This window comes from Chlorocebus sabaeus, chromosome 23, assembly GCF_047675955.1.
Source record: "Chlorocebus sabaeus isolate Y175 chromosome 23, mChlSab1.0.hap1, whole genome shotgun sequence".
NCBI lineage: Eukaryota > Metazoa > Chordata > Mammalia > Primates > Cercopithecidae > Chlorocebus > Chlorocebus sabaeus.
The window spans coordinates 41,612,160-41,632,029 of NC_132926.1; the positions used below are offsets into that span (position 1 = coordinate 41,612,160).

At 50.5% G+C, this 19,870-nt stretch overlaps 4 protein-coding genes across 7 annotated transcripts; 2 read left to right on the forward strand and 2 right to left on the reverse strand.

The window, feature by feature from the left end:
• Window positions 1-116: 116 nt before the first annotated feature.
• Window positions 117-2,022, reverse strand: SLC35A4 (solute carrier family 35 member A4). The gene has a single exon (XM_073010635.1). It carries the CDS (start codon window positions 2,020-2,022, stop codon window positions 1,048-1,050), a length of 975 nt encoding a protein of 324 aa, XP_072866736.1. The 3' UTR covers window positions 117-1,047.
• On the reverse strand, window positions 117-4,442 carry LOC103244658 (SLC35A4 upstream open reading frame protein). Its single transcript, XM_008014685.3, has 3 exons — window positions 4,319-4,442; window positions 3,227-3,325; window positions 117-2,627 (listed from the first exon to the last, which is right to left on the reverse strand). The coding sequence occupies exons 1-3, from the start codon at window positions 4,331-4,333 to the stop codon at window positions 2,430-2,432; spliced, it is 312 nt and encodes a 103-aa protein (XP_008012876.2). The 5' UTR covers window positions 4,334-4,442; the 3' UTR covers window positions 117-2,429.
• Window positions 4,443-4,734: 292 nt separating this feature from the next.
• On the forward strand, window positions 4,735-10,903 carry APBB3 (amyloid beta precursor protein binding family B member 3). Of its 3 annotated transcripts, XM_008014686.3 has the most exons (13): window positions 4,829-4,980; window positions 5,264-5,427; window positions 5,509-5,585; window positions 6,451-6,511; window positions 6,675-6,821; window positions 6,947-7,074; window positions 7,323-7,328; window positions 7,450-7,585; window positions 7,727-7,811; window positions 8,072-8,155; window positions 8,419-8,534; window positions 8,669-8,860; window positions 10,350-10,903. In XM_008014686.3, the coding sequence occupies exons 1-13, from the start codon at window positions 4,932-4,934 to the stop codon at window positions 10,584-10,586; spliced, it is 1,482 nt and encodes a 493-aa protein (XP_008012877.1). In that variant the 5' UTR covers window positions 4,829-4,931; the 3' UTR covers window positions 10,587-10,903. The 3 variants fall into 3 exon arrangements, with proteins under 3 accessions (XP_008012879.1, XP_008012877.1, XP_072866735.1); XM_008014688.3 differs by lacking the exon at window positions 7,323-7,328 and having other exon boundaries at window positions 4,735-4,980; window positions 7,471-7,585; XM_073010634.1 differs by lacking the exons at window positions 7,323-7,328; window positions 8,669-8,860 and having other exon boundaries at window positions 7,471-7,585.
• A 122-nt stretch (window positions 10,904-11,025) lies between these two features.
• SRA1 (steroid receptor RNA activator 1) lies at window positions 11,026-19,307 on the forward strand. 2 transcript variants are annotated; one of them, XM_008014689.3, is made up of 5 exons: window positions 11,026-11,741; window positions 11,897-12,022; window positions 17,262-17,464; window positions 18,585-18,693; window positions 18,844-19,307. In XM_008014689.3, the coding sequence occupies exons 1-5, from the start codon at window positions 11,681-11,683 to the stop codon at window positions 19,050-19,052; spliced, it is 708 nt and encodes a 235-aa protein (XP_008012880.1). In that variant the 5' UTR covers window positions 11,026-11,680; the 3' UTR covers window positions 19,053-19,307. The 2 variants fall into 2 exon arrangements, with proteins under 2 accessions (XP_008012880.1, XP_008012881.1); XM_008014690.3 differs by lacking the exon at window positions 17,262-17,464 and having other exon boundaries at window positions 11,026-12,022.
• The last annotated feature ends 563 nt before the right edge of the window (window positions 19,308-19,870 follow it).

Consider the following 19,870-nt stretch of genomic DNA (forward strand, 5'->3'; position numbering starts at 1 on the left):
TCTCAAAAATAAATAAATAAATAAATAAAATAAAATAAAATAAAAGTTACCCCAGAATTAAAATACTCAGGACCCCAGAAGAACAAAATTGTTAGACAGAAGACACAAGACAATCGTGGCTGTGGTTGTAGGAACCACCCTACAGCCTAGAAAACTTTATTAAGACTTTATTGCTTATGCAGTTAAAGAGACACTGATTGAGCTACAGGTTTCCTGTACCTGGTCTCAGGTCACTGTGTGCAGAGTTTCCCCAGGCTGTTGGGAGCTGGGAGACTGCTAGGCAGGGGCAGGACCCAGAGTGGGAAGCATGGTACCTCCCAGGAGCCTCAGAGTGGGTAGCAGGCTTCAAGACAGCCCTCAGAGTGAACAGAGAGGTCAGGAGTGTCGGCTTAAGCCAGGGCCCAGGGGCTACATTCCCTGAGATGAGTCAAGCCCAGCCCTCTCTGGGGTTTCCAGAACAAAGGCTAGGTGTGGGGAGCAGCACTGTGGAAAGGGCAGGGAGCATGTCTCTAGGCATTGCTGGAACTGGGGGAGATTGTCAAAGTGGCTGGGGTAATGGTTGTATAATCTGTGGCAACAGGGCCTTCTTGCATGAAAGTGGGTATCCCTTATGGAAGAGTCATGCACCATGGCTGGGCAGTAGCCACTGATGGGTGACTAAAGTAGGCAAGGAAAGTCACTTGTTGCCCACACCCCACTTTCATCAACTCTGTTCATGCAGGACAAGGCAGGGAGTTGCCCAACAAGGATGGGGTCACTTCTCAGGCCTAGGTATTGATGTTACCTTAATTCTTTAGTCTGGAAGAACGTGGTTGGGGTGGGGGATGGTAAGCATTTCCTTAACCAAACTCACTCTTCACATCTCCTAGGGGTACCCCTTCATCCACCGATCTCCAGAGAATAACCTGGCTGCTCTCACTTCTCCAGCTTTTCTCACAAGGCACTTGTTACAGGGCTGCTGATGGGAGGGGGAGGAAGGCTGGGAGAGGGGTCTGGTGGAAGAGCCCAATCTACAGGGTCCGGAATCAGGGTGGAAGTTGTCAGGGACTAGCGGCTACCATAGTACAGGCGCATGGCCAGGCCAATGAGTAATGTGGCCAGGAAGAAGGCGGCTGTGAGCTGCAGCCGTAGCAGGACTGCTGAGAGCACGGCGTTGACCACCAGTGAGCAGGACACCACAAAGAGGCGTGTGATGCTGCTGCCGTGCTTCATGACAGCGGACATGAGCAGTCCATTTAGTGCCTGGCTCAGCACCACGAGTGCTGCCCATCCTGAGAAACCTTCCAGAAGGCCTGGGCCGGGGCCGCCGCCAACATGCAGACCTAGATTCAGGAGCACACCAAAAGTGTAGAGGAAGAGGTTCTGAAGTGCCAGGGGCAGCCGCTGTCGCTTCATGAGCAGCTCTGTGTACACTGAAGACAAGCCTGAGATGAGGCAGTACAGGATGAGGAGCAGGAGGCCCAGCGGAGTGATATGCAGGGGCATGGGGCTTGCAGCAGCTGCTGGAGAGGGACTGGGAACGGTGTTCCCAGGAACTTGAAGGCCCCCTGCTGCACAGCAGGCCCCCGCAGCCATCAGCAGCAGCAGCGCTAACGCCTGACGCACAGAGAGGCGGTGCCGGAGGCAGAGGCAGTAGAGCACAGCCGTGCTTCCAATCTTGAGATTGCTCAGCACTTGGTAGGTGCTGGGGTCCATGTAACGCTGAAGATAGATCACTAGGTTGTTGTTAGCGCCATACAGCAAGGCTGATACTGCGAAGGGAGCAGCCTGGCGCCAGGGTGGGGCCCCCTGGGGCCATGCTTGCCAGCCTACCAGAAGGGAAAAGGCGCATAACAGTAGCTTGGTCAGCTCAGTCAGCAGCACGGCTGAGGAGGGTCGGAAGGGCACTCGGCCGTCCACATGGCACAGTGCCAGCAATGGGGCGTGGGCACCATACATGGCAGTGGATAGGAGTAGCATCAGGGTCCAGCGGGCCTGCCTGGTACGGCCCAGGCCCGGCATACCCCCATCCTCTACACTCATACCCACACCAGACCCTGGGTGACTAAGGGGCAGCAGGGATTGCAACACGTTTGGGGAAAATCAAGTTACGGAGCCAGCTACCAGGAAGGAGGAGCTGTGGAACATTGCCAGAGAGAATACTGAGGATCAGAGGCATCTACCAACCCCACAGTCAGGGCTTGAAGAATAAGGGGCTGGTAGTCCTTGAAGTCACAATCTTGGGGCCAGTCCCATGGAGTTAGGAAGGGGAAGAAGGAATCCAGGGTGCAGGCTGAGGAACTACTGTTCACAATCTGCAGGAAGGGAGGCAAGGATGAAGGTGGCAGGAAAGTTGGAGATAGCAAATGGATGACAGCTGGGGAATTCAGATAAAGTGTCTCCACCTGAAGGCTGAGCTGCTCATCCTGCCTCTTCCATGGCACCTAGAGCTAGTCCGGCCCCTTGCGTAGCGACTGCAAATAGTCCCTTAATGTCTTCTCCACGTTGGGCACAGCATATGCCTGAGCCGCATAGATGCCAGTGCAGGTGCCCACAGCAAAGCCCAATACTGCTGATGCCCTCAGTTTGGCCACCACATATCCAGCCAGGAATCCCTTGAGGAACGGAGAAGACAACAGCGAGCCATCCTGCAGAGAAAAATGCAGAACGAAACTTAGCTAGGCTCTTCCCTGACTCTGTCCAGGGGCTACTCAAGCTGGGATTAGAGCATTCCACCACCAACTCCTCCTCACCCTGGACAACCGTGGTATTTTCTCCAGATTTTTCCCAAGGTTCTGGGGCCAGAAAAAGAACCTAGCAGTTCTGATCACACAATCTCAGAACCCTGGGGTCAGAAAGCTCCAACCATAGAACTCCACTGCCACACAAGGTCAGAGATGCTCCTAACCCTGCAGGTTTCTCCAGCCTCATTTCCTAGCATGCTCCCCAACTACTGTAGCCAAATGGACCTCCTTTCACCCCTCATGTTTATAATGCTACTTCCTATCACAAGGCTTTTACATATGCTGTTCTATCTGCCTGGAATGTTCTTTCCTCCCCTCTTCACCTACTTAACCTCTACTTAAGATATTAGTTCATGTGCCATTCAGAAAAATTGTCCTTAGGATGCCTGAGAACAGGCCCTCAATAATCATTTGCTGAATAAATCTCTACCATTCATTTAACACTCTCAAGAGCATGTTGGGCAATAAAGCCTAAGGCAGGGGTGGGGTGGGACAGTCCTTACCTGGCCCACTCCACTGTTGACTTCGTCTTCCACACGCCGCTGCAGGCGTTCCAGCTGGTTCTTGAGAAATGCCAGGTCCTTAAGCTTAGGCAGAGAATCCTAGGACAAGCGAGACTCCAGCAGTCTGACTCAGCCCCACCCCTTGCTCAATTCCATCAGAAGCTGGGAATTGGGAGGGGATGGGGTGAGCCAGAAAGACCTTTTCCTATAAAAGCTTCCTGATGGCAGTGGCAACGGAAGAAAAGCATTGAAAAGCACAGAATTCAAATGAGGGCCAGGAAGGGACTGACAGATGGAATCTGAACCAGTAACTTACATCAACCTCAACAAGAATTTTACATAGCAAGCAGTATGTAGAAAAGGCAGGAGGGACAGCTAGGGACCGGTCTATCAGGAAAGCACTACTGACTCCATTATGAGCTCGAAAGTCGTGACCAGTCTGTCTTGGCTACTATGTTCTAGTGCCTGACATTTAGTAAATGTGTGGGTAATGCTGAGCTTGTAGACCAATGGTGAGTAATGGACCGAGGCAGTTTCCTGGACAATTTGATTGTCTTGGTTCCTGGATGGGCTTTACCTCTTTCTTCCCAAGGCCATCCCAAACGGAATATGAGTGACTGGATGTGAGTGAGAATGACAAAAAAGACTGTCGGCAAGTGCGTAAGTAAATGGACTGAGTGATTTTGATCGCATGTAAGTATGAAATTCAGAGTGTATGCAAGGGAGTGTTTGAATGAGGGTGGTGTGAGTGTCCGTGTAATTGGAAACATCATGTCACTGGGAAGAAAATTTCGGGAAGTAGGGAATAGGGTAAAGTGAGGAGTGTTTAAGGGTGAATGTTTTTGAGTCTGTGCTAGTAAGTGGGGTTCGTGATGGTTCCCAGGAGGGTACATCTGGGGGATCCACGGCTCCTCCCACCTCGCCGAATGCTCTACCCACACCACTCCACACTGTTGAGACATCTGACAGCAGCCTCTGAAGAAACAAGGGACATCCTCACTCCTGAGCCGCTCCAGAGTCGCTTCTCCCCGGAACTAAAAAGGTCAAGGAGAAGACCACGCCCGGCTGCAGATCACCCCCACGGCCACTCACCTTGTCATCCGCCATCTTCCCTGCCGAACCTGTTGCGCAGGCGCATCCCCGCCTCCCTCATGCCGACCGCCCCGGCCATCTTTACTGAGGGCGAAGGCACTTCCGGAGCATTTTTGGAACGGGTGAGGCGCTTTCCTAGTGGCCGAGCCCGCCTCTCCCAGATACTTCCACGTGACCCCCTCCGGTCGAGTCTCAGGCTGCGTGTGAGTGCACTCACTACCCGGGAGCGATGATCTCACTCGTGCGCGAGTGCGCGCGGCGCATGTCTGGTGTGTCGGTCTTCGGGCGCCTGATGAGTTCATAGTCGTGCGGTGGTGTCAGCGGTTTCGGTGGCGTTCTTGGGTCACCCTCAGACCCACACACGGAAATACGCACCCATTCGGGGATCCAGACGACCGTTTACACGCACCACACCTGGGCGGGCTGTGAGGCTCAGGCCCTCCCCCGGGACCGGCCCGTGTCCCGCCCCGTGTCCCGCCCCGTATTTGTGCGGCGCCAGCTGGCCCGGCAGCCTGCGGCGCAGAGAGGCTGGGCTTGCAGGCGCAGTAGCTCCGGAGGTCTCGCTGGACTGAGAGTGCGGGCCGGCAGAGGCTGGCGGGGAGCGGCCGGGGTTATGCTGGGCAAGGATTACATGCTGGCCATCATTCTGGTCAACTGCGATGGTGTGCACGGAGGGGCCCGGTGGGAAGACCAGGAGCTTAGGGAGGACGAGGGAATCCGAAAGACTACTCTGGGGCTCAAAGACAGGGTGGGGGATACCTCTCTGTGTAGGGACCAGGGGGCGAATGAACCCGATCTTTACATGTGATGTCTTCAAGATTGAGGAGCTTGGATCTTCAGCCTAAGAACTGACCCATTTTGGGGATGGAGAGAGGATTATGACAGCATGTTATTCTGAACTCACAAATAATATGCTCCCTCCTCTCTAATCCGGTGTTCCTGTAGATGACTTGTGGGGGGACCAGAGTCTGGAGGGGGAGCCTGGCTTGCCTCCTGGCTGGAGGAAGATCCACGATGCTGCAGGTACTTACTATTGGCATGTACCCAGCGGTAGCACCCAGTGGCAGCGCCCAGCCTGGGAACTAGGAGATGCGGAGGACCCAGGCACGGTAGGTGGAGTGTGAGGAGGAGATCTGAGCCCGTGTGTGGACCCAGGTCTGCTGTTACACTGACTAACCCCCACTCTACAGGGAACGGAGGGGATTTGGGGACTGCGGCCCCTCAAAGGGAGATCCTTCTCCAGCCTGGAGAGCTCACTGGACCGGAGGTAACGAGTGGCCCAGGCAAAATGAAAGGCTTGGGGTTCCATGGTGTTCAAAAACGCAGCTGGACCCATGGTCTGCTTTCCAGCCCAGGTTTTGGATTCTGTCACATGTTTTGGGTTCTGTTGTGTTCTTGGCTCTGTCCCAAGTTCTTAGTGTCAGTATTTTGAGTTTTATCCCTTGTTCTAAACTCTTGTTTGTAGCTACATGTTTTTCATATTCTTGGTCCTAACTTATCATGTTCTAGACCCTGGCCATTAGGTCCTCTGTTCTAGGATCTCTTGTCCCACTTTGGGGTTCTGGTCCACATATTGAACCCTGCTCCATTTTGTGACTTTTATTTTTTATTTTTTGAGATGGAGTCTCACTCTGTCGCCCAGGTTGGAGTGCAGTGGTGTGATCTTGGCTCACTGCAACCTCCGCCTCCCAGGTTCAAGTGATTCTCCTCCCTTAGCCTCCTGAGTAGCTGAAACTACAGGCACATGCCACCATGCCCGGCTACTTTTTGTTATTTTTAGTAGAGATGGGATTTCACCATGTTGGCCAGGATGGTCTCGATATCCTGACCTCGTGATCCACCCATCTCAGCCTCCCAAAGTGTTGGGGTTACAGGCGTGAGCCACTGCACCCAGCCTTGTGACTTTTATTCTATGTCCTGTGTCTGGGTTGTGTCCTGAATTTTCCCTCAAATTCTAAGTCACACTTTATGTTACCTTAATATGTCCTGGGCTCTACCCTGCTCTGTTTTTATATTTCTGGTGCTATATTCTGGGTCTTGTCCCTCTTCTTGTGCTTATCAATTAGTCTAGGCCTCACCAGTGTCCCTACTGTAGGAAATGTGGTCCTCTTAACACCTCTGCTCTGTTTCAGTAACTCTCTGTCCTGGTGTGGTGAGGAATCCTACATCCAGAACATGGAGCCAGGGGCTAAGGTAGTGACTTGGACCTGAGGGCATTGGGAGGTCCCAAGGGAAAGACAAGGGTGGGATTGGACTGAGCAGAGGTGATCAAGGGTGAAGATAGGGAGTTTGTATTGTGGCACCTGCCACCCTGCTCCATCCTTATTCATTCCTGTCCCTTTCCCCAACTTGTCAGTGCTTTGCAGTCCGCTCTCTGGGCTGGGTAGAGGTACCTGAAGAGGACCTGGCACCGGGGAAGAGCAGTATTGCAGTCAATAACTGCATCCAGCAGCTGGCCCAGACCCGCAGCCGGAGCCAGCCTCTAGATGGTGCCTGGGGTGAGGTGAGTTGGCTCGGCCCCTCAATGGGTTGGGCCCAGGGCCCAGCAGAGGTAGCTATCCCTGAATTGCCTATTTCTCATGGCAATGACCTTTATCTGAGCTCTGAGCTGACCTCTGTCCTTGGCAGGGCCAGAACATGCTGATGATCCTGAAGAAGGATGCCATGAGCCTAGTGAATCCCCTGGACCACAGTCTGATCCACTGCCAGCCTCTGGTGCACATCCGTGTGTGGGGCGTGGGGAGCTCCAAGGGCCGGTGAGGATGCCTACATCCCCCAAGCGAGAGCTCATCTCCCTCCCTGCTGCAGGCTGTGATCCCCACTGATGCTGATCACCAGTACTTGAACCCTGGACACAGATCCTCTGATGTGGACCCAGGACTGCTTCCCCTGCCTGGTCCAGCCCTGGTTGGGGAGGGTGGGCCCAGCTCAGCAGGGACAAATGGGGGAGAGTCCGAGAGGCTGGGCTGATTCCCTTCTGTGCTCCCACATGCTTCCGGAACAGTGACAGGTGAGTGAAAACCAGGTATCCTGAGCCCCATTCCTGACCTCCCTACTCCATCCCTGCCATATCCCTAGCCTGACTTTCCAGCCTCCTGCAGGCTCCTGCCTCTAACCAGCCTCTACCCCAGCCCCATCTCTGCCCCTGCTAGGGACTTCGCTTTTGTGGCAAGTGACAAAGATAGCTGTATGCTCAAGTGCCATGTGTTTCGCTGTGATGTCCCTGCCAAGGTCATTGCCAGTGCCCTACATGGGCTTTGTGCCCAGGTAAGGGTCAGGGGTGGGGCAGGGAATGTGGGTAAGGGGTTGGAATGTGGGTAAGCTTCCAAGGTAGTTGGGGTGGTATTGGCCCTTTTACCCTAATTCCCCTCTCTCCCTGTGGCTCATGCTGGCTTCATTGTGTTTTAGATCTTGTCAGAGCGAGTAGGGGTCAGTGGTGATGCCTCTTGCTGCTCTCCAGACCCCATCTCCCCTGAAGACCTGCCACGGCAAGGTATGGGAAGGGGAGTCCCGCATTGCTGCATTGGGCTGCTTTGGTGCCGCTTTGTGGGTGGGCAATTTCTGGTTATTTAGTACTTCTGTGGATAAATTTCTGAGGTGTCTGGTCTCAGGGATCCCAAGCCAAGCTGGAGGAGCATCTATGAGCCTTTTCTTCTATCAGCACCAGCTCTGACCTGAGTCCTGGCCATTCAGAAGGGTGGGGAAAATGGTAATTGAGAGAGCTGCCAGGCCGACTTGGTGTGTATATTTCAGTGGAGCTGCTGGATGCAGTAAGCCAAGCTGCTCAGAAGTATGAAGCACTGTACATGGGGACACTGCCAGTCACCAAAGCCATGGGTGAGGACTGAGGGGGCTGCATATAGTGGGCTGTGTGAGGCAAGGGGAAGGTGAGTGAGGTGGGGCCCACTACCATTTCTCAGAGTCCTCCCATAGCCTTGTTATGGCCTGGGATCTACCAGTCTTCCCAACTCAGAATTCTAAGCCTTGCCCCAACTATCCTATTCCCTATCTCTGAATCCCAAGTTAGTGAGAGGGGGCTAGACACTCCCTGCAGACTCTTTCTTTTACAACTGGGAGACACGCTGGGCATGTTCCCCCAGGCATGGATGTGCTGAACGAGGCCATTGGTACCCTCACCACCAGGGGGGACCGGAATGCCTGGGTCCCAACCATGCTCAGTGTGTCTGACTCTCTCATGACTGCACACCCCATTCAGGTACCAGAAGAGGGTGAAGTTGGGGGCTTTGGAGGGGTGAGCAGGGATGCTGAGGGGTCACTGCTTGCTGCCGGAAAAGTTCAGTGGGTCTGGCCAGTGCTTGGCCCTCTAGTGACTAGGCCTGGTGTGGGCAGGCAGAGGCCAGTACAGAGGAGGAGCCATTGTGGCAGTGCCCTGTGCGCCTTGTGACATTTATTGGTGTTGGCCGCGACCCACACACCTTTGGCCTCATCGCTGACCTGGGCCGTCAGAGCTTCCAGTGCGCAGCCTTCTGGTGCCAGCCCCATGCAGGGGGACTCTCCGAAGCTGTGCAGGCTGCCTGTATGGTGAGTCATGGGTGGGAATGGGTGGGTGGGATTGCCCTGCAGCTGCTCTCCGCTGTTTACTGGGGCTCAGGGTCGGCAGCCTCTTTAGAGATCACAAACCTGGGCTGATTCTGCATCATTAATGTTTTGGCCCTCATGTTGTTTTTAGTAAGTTTTAATTAGTTGCCAATACTTAAAGGCCAGGACATTTCACATAATAATCGCTATTCTTGTTTTTCTTAAAATATCAAGAGCTCTGGCACTCAGTTCACACGTGTAAATGTCAGCATGCAGCCAGATTTGTGCAGAAGCTGTGCCCTAAAGAGTTGGCATTGTTCCTGTTTGTCCCATTTAGGTTTATTTCCTGGCATCTGTGGGCATTTGACTGTGGGTTGCTTACACTTTGTTAGTTCAGTTTGCTCATTCATTCAACAAATATGAGTGCCTACAGGGTCCCAGGCACCATAGTTTACCCTGAGAATTTAAGTGTTATAGAGGGCACAGCCCTTGCCTTCACAAAACACTTAGGATAGTGCCAAGATAGACCAGAAATAAGTTGTACACCACTGGTTAATGGAAGAGGTGGCCCCTTTAGGGGTCAGGAAGGCTACCTGTAAGAGGTGATAGAAAACTGACAGTCCAAGAGGGAAGTTAGCCAGGTGAAGGGGAGTGGGGCAGGTGTACCAAACACAGGGAACCTTAGCTGTGAAGGTGAGAGATATTAGTGGATGAGAGTATCTGAAAGAATCCAGTGTATCTGGCATGCAAGGGGGATGTAGTAAGAGATGAGATCAGAGAGAATGACAGAAGCCAGGTTATGGGGGACCTCATAGGTCAGGGTGATGAGTTTATCTGGAGGCACTAGGAATCACTGAAGCCCCACAGTGAAGTCAGGGTTATGTATTAGGATGATCACTTAAGCTATAGTATGGGTAAAGATTTGGAGGACATGAGAGGAGGTAGGAAGGCCAATTAGGACGCCTTTGAGCCATTCAGATGAGATGACTGGGAGCAGTTGCATTGGGGCTGGAGTTTGAGTTGTACACCCTTACCCTCAACTAGGGAATCTGCTTTGCCAGGGACTAGTCCCCACCAGTGAGAGATGGAAAAGAGCCAACATAGTGGTACATGTAATTAAGAGTTTAGGCTCTGCAATCGGAGAACTAGGTTTGAATGCCATTTCTGCCTTTCTCTGGCTGTGTGACCTTGGGCAAGTCATATACTCTCTGAATCTCAATTTCTTCATTTGCAAAACAGGGATAATAACCCCTCATAAATAACTGAATTATACAAAGCACTTAGCAGTGTCCAGCCCGCCCTCCTTAAGTGTCTGATACAGTTTCATGATTTTGTTATTGAGCTACCTGGGAATGCTCTAGAAACTCCACATGTGGCCGACTACCAACCTTGTTATCAGACAGAAGCTTTGAGCAGTTCCCTGTCCAGCAGAAGCTTTCAGGGAGTCTAGGGGCAGAAAGTAGCTGGATCCTCACATTCCCCTTCTCCCTAGGTTCAGTACCAGAAGTGTCTTGTGGCCTCTGCAGCTCGAGGCAAGGCCTGGGGTGCCCAGGCCCGTGCCCGCCTGCGGCTCAAGCGGACCAGCTCCATGGATTCCCCAGGAGGTCCCCTGCCCCTCCCCCTGCTCAAAGGAGGGGTTGGCGGTGCAGGGGCAACCCCTCGAAAGCGGGGTGTCTTCTCTTTTCTTGATGCCTTCCGGCTGAAACCCTCTCTGCTCCACATGCCCTAAACTTACCTGGGAAGGCTGGGGAAGGAGGCTCTGGGTCCATGCCTAACTCTGTACCCTTTTATTCCTCAAGGCCTATAGCCTGTCACCCCTTGAAGCCTTCTCTGCCTGTCCCTCTGATCCTTGTCCACCGTCTGTTTATTGCCCAATTTATTGTTTATATGGATGACTGGGAGGCACTGCACCACAATGTAGGACCCTGGCTTCCCTTTCCTTGGGTCCTTGTGTTCCTTGCCCCTGTCCAACCCTGGACAGTTGGCTCTACCTCAGTAACACTTTATAGCAAAATCAGTGCAAATAAAAATCCCTCAGTGACCTCACTGGATGTGAGTATATTGGGCCTGGGACAGGGCTGGGGGCTAACAACCTGTGTGAGATGAGCGTCTTTGTGTCTGTGCTTGATGTTGGTGGCTCTCTGTAGTCACATGACAGCATGGGTGTGCTGGAGAACTCACTTCATTCATTCAACAAACATATTTTCTAAGGAGTTCCCTGTGCCACGCACTAATCTGGGCACTGGGGATGTAATAAAATAGGCAAAGTCCCACCTTCTGAGACTGTCAGGGAAATGAACAAGAGTCAAATAAGACAGAAGATGTGATGTAATATAACTAGGAAATCTTAGAGGGTTGTAGGGTTGTGGGAGCTCAAGTAAGACACTTAACCTGGCCTGAGACATTCCAGAAGGCCTCCTGAAGAACTGACATCTGAGCTGAGAACTGAAGGAAGATGAGTACTAGTTAGTGAGGCTACCTGACGTGAATGTGGAGATTGTGCAGGGCAATGCAAGAGGAGGCTGTAGAAGTCAACCTGGCTAGATCGCAGCGGGGCGTATGTGGGGCAGGATCTTCTGGTGGTTCGAACTTGCTCCTGAGAGGATGAGGGCTCCTAGAGCGCTGGCTCCTGGACAACAACCTCCTTTGGTGCCTTGTGACCGGGCCCTGATGGTTCATTAGATGGAGCCTTCGAGTCTTAGGGAGTTGCCGCAGGGTCCCCACAGCAGCTCCCGACGGCTGTGAACGAGCATCCATCCTCCAGGGCTCCCGGCAAACCGCCTGGCCTCGGACGCGGCTCAACTGTGAGCGGCCGTCCCGGAAATGACGCGCTGCCCCGCTGGCCAAGCGGAAGTGGAGATGGCTGAGCTGTACGTGAAGCCGGGTGAGCGCGGCCGACTGGCTAGGGCACTAGGTCCTCGCCCCGGCCTAGGCTGGGGGCGGTTGCGGCGCGGAGTCTGGACCCTCTGTCTCCCCCAGCCCCAATATGAACTATCAGTGGAGTTCCGGGCTCGCTTCACACATCCCTCGCCTCCGCAGGCAACAAGGAGCGCGGCTGGAACGACCCGCCGCAGTTCTCATACGGGCTGCAGACCCAGGCCGGCGGACACAGGCGCTCGCTGCTCACCAAGAGAGTCGCCGCACCCCAGGATGGATCCCCCAGAGGTGCGTGGGGCCCCTGTGCTCGGAGACCGACGGGGAATGGGGGGGTGTAAGAGATGAGCCTGTCTGGAAGGCTTTTTTCTCTTCCCCGAGGGTTCCTTATGGAGAGAGGTTATGGGGCTCCAGTAAAGGTCTCAGGGCAGGTGCTTTTCCGAGCCCCTTCTCTGCTGCTCAGGTTAATAAATGGTGTATTGATTTAAAAAGACTCTATTTTTTCATCCTAGGTGATCTCATCCAGACCCGTGGCTTTTAATATAGTTTTAATCCTCAAGTTATTTATCTTTGTTAACCTATACCTCTTCCTGTTCATAGTGGCATATTCATTTGTCCATTCTGTCTTCACTTAGGTATATGATAATCATCAGACTTCACAGTTTTTCATTCATTTAATCACTATTATTTACTGAGCACTTACTATAAGTCAGGCACTGTTTAAGGGCCAACTAGACAGCAGTGAGAAAAAAGATCTCTGCTTTCAGGGAGTCCATGTTGCAGCACTGGAGATGGGCTGAAAGATTAAATAGTGGTGAGGGTGCTACAGAAAAATAAGCGGTGATGTAATATGACTGGGTAACAAGGTGTCTGAGGGGCTGATATTTAAGCCACACAAAAAGCATTCCAAGCAAAAGAAACAGCTGCAAAAGGAGTAAGTTTGGCCAATTCAGAAACTGATGAAATACAGAGTGGCTGGCTACAGCCACTTTGTAAACCAGGATAGTGGGCTTTGTAAACCAGGATAAGGAGTTTGTATTTTAGTCTACATAAAGTTGGAAGCCATTGAAAAGTTTAAAGTAGAGGAGAGCCACCTTTCCCCCTGAGAATTTTCCAGGCCATTAAATGGGCTGTGCTGTGGCCTCCATAAAGGGGCTCAGGTTTGGTTCTTTCAGTGGCCCTCCATTCTCCACACCCTTTTTGCTGTAGAAGAAGAATGATACAAGGCTTGGTTTCTTAAACTCAGCAGTATTGATAGGTTGTGGCCAGATAATTCTTTGTGAGGGACTTTTCTGTGTGTTTATCAGCAACTCTGACTTCTATCCAATAGATGCCAGTAGCATCCACCCAGTTGTGATAGCCAAAAGTGTTTCCAGACATTTGCCCTGTGGGCACTATCTTCCTAGCTTGAGAACCAGGGACTGATTGACATTTTGAAAAGATCACTGTGTGAAAACAAGATTTTAGGGGAGTGGAAAGACAAATTACAGCTATTATGGTAATATAGGCAAGATTTAATGATTTGCATAAGGGTAGTAGGAGTTAGATGGATATGAGATGGAGAAGGTCAGTAGGAATGAGTAGATTAGGAGGAATCCATATAACTAAAATTTTTTGCTTGATATAGGAAGACTGGGGGATAGTGGTTTTGGGGAGGGGGAGTTTTTTTGGGGGGCCCATGTGAAATTTAGGCTGTTATTTTTCGGGAAAAGTCTAAGCCAGAATTAGAGAAATAAGTCACCATTACAAGGATGGTATTTGATGTCATGCGCTTGAATAAGGCCAGGGACAGAGCCGTAGGGCACTCTAGCATTTCAAGGTTGAGAAGGAATCATCAAAGGAGATTGGGAAGTGGCCAAAGAAGAAAATAGAAGAGGCCAGGCGCAGTGAGTCACACCTGTAATCCCAGCACTTTGGGAGGCCAAGGCGGGCAGATCACCTGAGATAAGAAGTTCAAGACCAGCCTGGCCAACATGGCGAAACCCTGTCTCTACTAAAAATATAAAAATTAGCCATATATAAATGGGCCTGTAATACCAGCTACTTGGGAGGGTGAGGCAGGAGAAACACTTGAACCTGGGAGGCGGAGGTTGCGGTGAGCCGACATCATGCCACTGCACTCCAGCCTGGGTGACAAAGCGAGATTCTGTGACAAAACCAAAACCAAAATAAAAAAATAGGAGAGTGTAAAGACATGAATCAATAGTGATGAATGCTGCTGAGACATCAAGATAGAGACAAGGGGCCAGGCGCAGTGGCTCACACCTGTAATCCCAGCACTTTGGAGGCTGAGGCAGGTGGATCACGAGGTCAGGAGTTCAAGACCAGCCTGGCCAACATGGTAAAACCCCCTCTCTACTAAAAATACAAAAAGTAGCCAGGTATAGTGGCGGGTACCTGTAATCCCAGCTACTCAGGAGGCTGAGGCAGGAGAATCATTTGAACCTGGGAGGTGGAAGCTGCAGTGAGCTGAGATCATACCATTGCACTCCAGCCTGGGACTCCATCTCAAAAAAAAAAAAAAAAAAAGAAAAAAAGGAACCACTAGATTTGACAAACATAGCAGTCACTAGTGATCATAACAAAAGTAGCCTGCATTAGTGAGAACAGCAACTCAGCTGGAATGGGCTGAGGAGAGAATGTGAAAAGTAGGGAGAGTGACTATAAACAGTTCACTCAAATTCTGTGGAGATAAGAAATGAGACAGTATCTGAAAATGGAACGTGAAGGGAGTGTTTTGATAGTAATATGCTAGAGCATGTTTGTACGCTAATGGGATGATTCAGTAGAGAGGGAGAACTGATGCAAGAGAAGATAGTTACAGTAGGGAAGTCTAGAGAAGACAAGAGAGGCTAGGATGCAGAGTACAGCTGGAAAGATGGCTTTTGATAGAAGCAGGAACGTTTTCATCTATTACAAGAGGAAGAAAAGTGGCCACAGATGCAGGTGGGTTAGGAGGACTGGTGGTGGGAAGATGAGACAGTTCCCGTTTAATGACTTCTACTTTTCAATGAAACATCAGCCAGTGTCAGAAGAAGATAGCAGGGAAAGGAAGAGAAGTTCTGAAGAGTGGAAAAAATGAGCCAAAATGTCCGGGCAGTGTTTGGTACCTTTTAAAATCTGTGGCCATGAATTTAAAGCGTCAGCATGGCTCTATTTTCCCTCCCAAGTGCAAGCAAGTTGGGTTTAACCAGGAAAGTGGGACAATGGGAGGAGATAAAGGAGGTAAAAATATTTATAAGGGGGTGACCACGTTAATGTACATGGAAATCAAAGTAGCTGAGCTGGAAGGGGTAAGGGGGGTGATCAGATTTTGGAGGTGATAGTATTGTGAACAAGGCAGGGGGATGAGAGGCTGATGTAGGGTGGGAAAAAATGATCACTGGAGGTGAAGAGGTCAACTGTAACGCCAAATTATTAAATGAATCAATCATCATTGTGGATGTTGGTACCTAAAAGTAAACTTTTGACTTTTCCAGTCTTTCTGTTAGTGGTTCCCATTACTAAAGTCAGAAACTAAGAGTCACCTTGACTTCTCTCTTCCTCACTCCCAATCCACTCCTGTTGCTACTTCCTCTTAAGTAAATCTCAGACTACTCCATTCCTCTCATCTACTCTTTTACCCTAGTCCATGCCAGCATTATCTCTTTCCTGAACTATTCAGCCTCTCAACTGGTGTTCCTGCCACCATTGTTGACCTGTTTTCATCAGTTTTTCACGGAGCATACATGTTTGAGAATAAGTCTGATCACATCACCCCTTGCTTTTATAAACCTGCAGTGGCTTCCCAGTACTATTGACTCAAGACCAAACTCTTCCAAAACCCCACAGGGTCTGGACCCTCTGCTTACCTCTCTAACGATAGCTCATACTACTTTCTTCAGTGATAATAGTTTTTAGCCCTACAGGCCTCATTTTTGTCTCTTGAACAAGTCAAAAGTTTTCCTGCTGCTTGGGCACTGCTCTCACCTCTACCTAGTACATGTTCTTTCAACTCTTTATAGCTGCATCTATCTCATCCATTAGTTCTCAATAAAAACAGCTCAGTTTGTACTTTTTGCTACACACTAGCAACTGTATTTTTTTTTTTTTTTTTTTTTTTGAGACGGAGTCTCGCTCTGTCGCCCAGGCTGGAGTGCAGTGGCCGAATCTCAGCTCACTGCAAGCTCCGCCTCCTGGGTCTACGCCATTCTCCTGCCTCAGCCTCCCGAGTAGCTGGGACTACAGGCGCCCGCCACCTCGCCCAGCTAGTTTTTTTGTATGTTTTTAGTAGAGACAGGGTTTCACTGTGTTAGTCAGGATGGTCTCGATCTCCTGACCTCATGATCCGCCCGTCTCGGCCTCCCAAAGTGCTGGGATTACAGGCTTGAGCCACCGCGACGGGCCCTTTTTTTTTTTTTTTTTTTTTTTTTTTAAAGAGGGTCTTACTATGCTGCTTAGGCTGCTCTCAAACTCCTGGGCGCAAGCGATCTTCCTGTCTCAGCCTCCCAGTGTGCTGGGATTGGAGGCATGTGTCACCACACTCAGCCTGTACCTATATTCCTAATCTTCATTGCAACCTTGTGAAATAAGTGGCATTATATACATCCCCATTTTACGGAAGAGGAACCTAAGCTCTGGTTGAAAGTAACTTGCTGAAAGTCACATAGCAAGTGAGCTCAGATAAACTTAAATGTACCTCAGAAGGCCTTCCTGAACACTTAGTCTAGATAGGTTCTCCCATTTCTCTTTATTGCATAAACCATTTTATTTCTTGGTAGCATGTAACATAATTTAGTAATTTTGTGTTTTTTTCCCTCCCTCTAGAATTAAGCTTTCTGAGGTCAGGAACTTAATCTGTCTGGTTTACTTCCTCTTGAGTAGCCAGGACTATAGGTGTGTGCCACCACACTCGACTAATTAAAAAATTTTTTTTGTAGAGATGAGGTGTCACTATATTGCCCAGGCTGGTTTTGAACTCCTGAGCTCAGGTCCTCCTACCTTGACCTCTCAAAATGTTAGTATTACAGGCGTGAACCACTGTGCCCAGGCCTGGTTTACCTTTCTTCTCTTTTCTTTTTTTTTTGAGACAGTTTCGCTCTTGTTGCCCAGGCTGGAGTGCAATGGCACCATCTTGGCTTACCACAACCTCTGCCTCCTGGGTTCAAGCGATTCTCCTGCCTCAGCCTCCTAAGTAGCTGGGATTACAGGCATGCGCCACCATGCCCGGCTAATTTTTGTATTTTTAGTAGACTCGGGGTTTCGCCTTGTTGGCCAGGCTGGTCTTGAACTCCCGACCTCAGGTGATCTGCCCACCTCAGCCTCCCAGAGTGCTGGGATTACAGGCCTATCCACACACCCGGCCACCTAGTTTACTTTTCTAATCTTTAGTGCCTAGCATATTGCCTTGCATAGAGTGGGGACTTCATAAATGCATATTTTTGAATGAATAAGTTGTCTCAGACAGTAGCCCTTCTTAGAAGGGATGAATTTAGAGTTAAACTTCTTACCCATTTAAGCCATGTTGCTTGATCCTGCTATACCTTTTCAGTCCCCGCATCAGAGACTTCTCCTGGGCCTCCCCCAATGGGGCCTCCACCTCCTTCAAGTAAGGCTCCCAGGTCCCCACCTGTGGGGAGTGGTCCTGCCTCTGGTATGGAGCCCACAAGTTTCCCAGTCGAGTCTGAGGCTCTGATGGAGGATGTGCTGAGACCTTTGGAACAGGCATTGGAAGACTGCCGTGGCCACACAAGGGTAAGCCCTGGCGCATCAGAGGTTAGAGAGGGCTTCCATCCACAGCCAAATGCAGGAATGGCTCCCAGAGATAGACCCTCTGACCCAATGGATAATGGCTCTTAGTCCTTTTAGAGTTATGGACTCCTTCAGAATCTGCTAAGGCATTCCCAGAGAAATGAACACAGGATTTCAGGAGCATTAACAGACTTTTGAAGACCAATCAGTAGAAGATGCTGTGGGAACAAGAGTTGAATTCAGCTCCTATTAGTGAACAACCTGATTTTCTGTACCTCCATGCCATTCACAGTAGACCCGGCTGATTTTATTCTCAGGAAATTTATATTGTGCCCAGTTAGGGAGAAAGAAACCTCTTCTAGCTATAGTGTTTTCTTAGTTCTTAGAAAAAGAGATCTGAAGAATGTCTTTTTTTTTTTTTTGAGACGGAGTCTTGCTCTGTCACCCAGGCTGGAGTGCAGTGGCCAGATCTCAGCTCACTGCAAGCTCCTCCTCTCGGGTTCACGCCATTCTCCTGCCTCAGCCTCCCGAGTAGCTGGGACTACAGGCACCCGCCACTTTGCCCGGCTAGTTTTTTTTTTTGTATTTTTTAGTAGAGACGGGGTTTCACTGTGTTAGCCAGGATAGTCTCGATCTCCTGACCTCGTGATCCGCTCGTCTCGGCCTCCCAAAGTGCTGGGATTACAGGCTTGAGCCACCGCGCCCGGCCTGAAGAATGTCTTAAAGGCAAAGTAGCATGGGTAATTTCACCTCTTTGGCTCTTAGTTTTCTTTTTGTGAAGTAATGCTACAGGATGAGCTTCTGAGAGTCTGAGAAGCCCCTGAAATTTTAAAATTCTAGTCATAGGAGGAGGTGGGTTAGGAGGACTGGTGGTGGGAAGATGAGAGAGTTCCATTTAATGGCCTCTACTTTTCAATGAAACATCAGGCAGTGTCAGAAGACGACAGCAGGGGAAGGAAGGCTTCATCAGGTTCTCAGTGGGGCCTCTAATCTTTGGGTAAAGAACCAGAACTCTAAAGTGTGGGCCAGAGAAAGCAGGTGCTTCCTATGTGGTGCTGCCCTCCTCTCTCTTCCCCTCATTGGGCTGGCAGCACTGAATTGGAGGGGGGCTTCTGTCTCTTAGAAGCAGGTATGTGATGACATCAGCCGACGCCTGGCACTGCTGCAGGAACAGTGGGCTGGAGGAAAGTTGTCAATACCTGTAAAGAAGAGAATGGCTGTACTGGTGCAAGGTATGGGTGGGTTCTTTGATATAGCCTAAATCCCTTGTCCTGCTGTGGTTGGCTGTGCTGGAGCAAGTGCTGAGATTTTGACTGACTGGGAGGGGAGGCATGGAAGCTCTTGTACCACAGGCTGCTTGCTCAATCCCCATCTCTCTTCAGAGCTTTCAAGCCATCGGTGGGACGCAGCAGATGACATCCACCGCTCACTCATGGTTGACTATGTGACTGAGGTCAGTCAGTGGATGGTAGGAGTTAAAAGATTAATTGCAGAAAAGAGGAGTCTGTTTTCAGAGGAGGCAGCCAATGAAGAGAAATCTGCAGCCACAGCTGAGAACCACACCATACCAGGCTTCCAGCAGGCTCCATAATCCTCGGTTCCGCAGACTCACCGGACACCATCTCCTATGCCTTGGAGGCCTTCTCTCACTTGGCTCCCTTCTTACCACCACCAAGACTGTCCCACTAGGCCTGACCCACCTATAAGGGAAGAGGTCCCACCTGGGCCAGAGGGAGTTCATGTGTTACTCGTAACATGCATTTCAATAAAAACATCTCTGTGGTGGGCCTTGGGTAGGAGAGATGAACCCTTCCTGTGCCAAGCTAGTCCCCTCTTGTGTCCTCGACTGCCGTGCCCTCTGTGCATCTGCAAACGTCTGTTCTCCCTTCTCCATTCATCAGGAAGGGATCTGCTGGGTACAGTCAGACTACTGCCTACCTCTTTTTCCCAAATTAGACTGAAAGCACATCCTGTGCTGGGTGGAGCAGCTCTGTGTTTGGATGGTTTCATTTTAGCATGAGAACAGACTCAAATAGAACGGGGAGACATTTCCCTCAACAAAAAGAAAGACAGTCCTATTTGCACTGTATCACCCTTGAGATACAGGTGTTACAGAGATTAGAACCACACTGAGTGGGATTTTTGCTGTATAAATCGAAGGAGAAAAAGACCAGATTACTGAGATTTGGGATTTTAACTGACATGCCAAACAAGCTGCTGCCTCATTTTGGGTTTCAGTGTGAACTCTAAGGTCTCTTATAACCCTTTGAGAGAGGTACTTGGTGGATTATCATGCTGTGAGAAGGGAGGGTACAAGGTTTTTGGTGTTGGAATGGAGGAACTGGTACTTAGAGGTGGTAAGCAGAAAAGGCATGGCGGGGAGACTGGGGATGGCTATAGGCTGGGACA